We start from the raw sequence: 1,859 nt of genomic DNA, 5'->3' as shown, positions 1-1,859 counted from the left end.
ACCTTCAGTACATTCCCAAGGTTGGCTCGTGGGGCAATCCGTTTGGACAGAATAGGGATACCTTCAATTAGAAAAATGAGAATTATGTAAGAGGAATATTTTGTTATATTTTCCATGAATAAAAAAAAAAAAAAAAACCTATCTTGTTTATTTATTCCAGCAATGGCAGGATTCTCAATTTAAAATATCAGTTTAGCAACGAGAAACTCATAGGTCAAAAAGTGGTATTGTATGTGTGGAATATGATATTGTTGATAAAAGGTCATTTAATCTTTTTAATGAAAATTCCAAGCCATGAATTGTTCTTTCGATGCAAAAAAAAAAAAAAAAAAAGAACAAGTCTAATCAATCTGTCAATAAGAGGAGATATCACTGATTTTCTTGTCTTCACCAAGCCTTGACATAACTCATGAATACCAGATAATTCTTGCAATTCAGGATGATTTGGAATGTCGAGCTCAAAATGTTGAAGTTCTATTCTTAGACGTACTGGTTCTTGCTCCATAAAATCATTCGGATAGAACTTCTCTGCAAGTTTACAAATATCATCAATCTTGAACAGCCTAAATCCATTTCTAGGATCTAAAGCAGTGCTCAAAACAAACAATTCCACGGTATGATCATTAAACCTGCTATGTAACTCTTGCAATTGATAATCAATTGTTGCAAGAAATATATCCACTCGATAATAATGCTCCACACTAATCTCATCATGATGACTTCGAGATCTACCACGTCTTGCAATATATTGAGCATTCATATCCGGGATATCAATTTGATGTTGCTCACAAAATAATTTAACTTTCACCAAGAAATCATCCCATCCCGAATCTCGAAAATTCTTCCGTAGTTTTGTTGTGCTTGAGACAAGATGCATTACATTCAAAATATCTTGAGATTTACGTTGCAATGCTATACAAAGAAGATGAGTAATTTCCATAATGTCTTTCATAAGATGCAAAGTGAAAACAAACTCAAAGGATAACAACTGATTCAAAGCAAAATTTGCATCTCCTCCATTTGCTGCAATGTTACTTAAAACCACACAAGTAGCATTGAACATTTTCAATAAACTAGAAATAGAATCCAAATGAGAACCCCAACGAGTATCTCCAGCTCGTTTTAAAGTGCCAATTTGATTAAGCCCCCTTCCAATTTCAAGTTCACCATTAGCAATCTTAGTAGCAACTTCAATTGTTTGAGCCTCCTTTAATTCATCATTACGTTTGCTAGATGCAGTAACAATGTTGATAATGAAAACTAAATTGGAGAACAATCAGTGTGGCTACCACAGCAGACAAGTAAGCTAACTGCCATTTTCTCATCTTACCTTGTTTTGTAGTGTAGGTGCATTAGAAGTAGGTGCATTGTGCTCTGTTTTTTTATTTTTGTTTTTGTTGCCTACCAATTTGCCATTTACCTAGAGAAAAGCATATTTTTTCAATTTTCCTTTGTGGTTTTCTCGATTTTCTTTGAGATCATTGGTGTGGGGGGTGAGAGGTATACCAGCATTACGCCGGGTTAAGTTCCATGGCTGAGGATATTGTTGAGATTTTGCAAAGCTTCAGATTATCGAGCAAGGAGTTGCAGATAACAGATGTGGGGAGAGAGGAGCTATCCTCAGGTTTAAAGGAATGCCAAAGCAGCTTGATAGGGAAGATTGTGGGTGAGAAGGTAGCTAACTATACGGGAGTTAAGAATTTTGTTATAGCAGCTTGGGGGTACCCAAAGGATTTGACTGTGGTGGAGCTCGGGCCGAACCTGTTCCAATTCATTTTGTCTAAGGAAAGTGATAGGGATAGAATCGCTAAGGGAGGTCCTTGGATTTTGGATAATCAATTAATGGTGGTCAACAGGTG

General features: G+C 36.1%; 1 protein-coding gene across 1 annotated transcript; it reads right to left on the bottom strand.

Moving 5' to 3' along the window:
• Positions 1–341: 341 nt before the first annotated feature.
• Positions 342–1,368, bottom strand: LOC113768949. Its single transcript, XM_027313449.1, has 3 exons — positions 1,331–1,368; positions 392–1,229; positions 342–350 (listed from the first exon to the last, which is right to left on the bottom strand). The coding sequence occupies exons 1-3, from the start codon at positions 1,366–1,368 to the stop codon at positions 342–344; spliced, it is 885 nt and encodes a 294-aa protein (XP_027169250.1).
• Between the last annotated feature and the right edge of the window lie 491 nt (positions 1,369–1,859).

Source organism: Coffea eugenioides, chromosome 4, assembly GCF_003713205.1.
Source record: "Coffea eugenioides isolate CCC68of chromosome 4, Ceug_1.0, whole genome shotgun sequence".
Classification (NCBI taxonomy): domain Eukaryota; kingdom Viridiplantae; phylum Streptophyta; class Magnoliopsida; order Gentianales; family Rubiaceae; genus Coffea; species Coffea eugenioides.
This window is presented reverse-complemented; position numbering and strand designations above follow the sequence as displayed.

Coding starts and splice junctions, on each gene's coding strand:
- LOC113768949 (XM_027313449.1), bottom strand. CDS start 1,368: ATGCACCTACTTCTAATGCACCTACACTACAAAACAAG. Junction 1,230..1,330: donor CACCTACACTACAAAACAAG/GTAAGATGAGAA, acceptor TACTGCATCTAG/CAAACGTAATGATGAATTAA.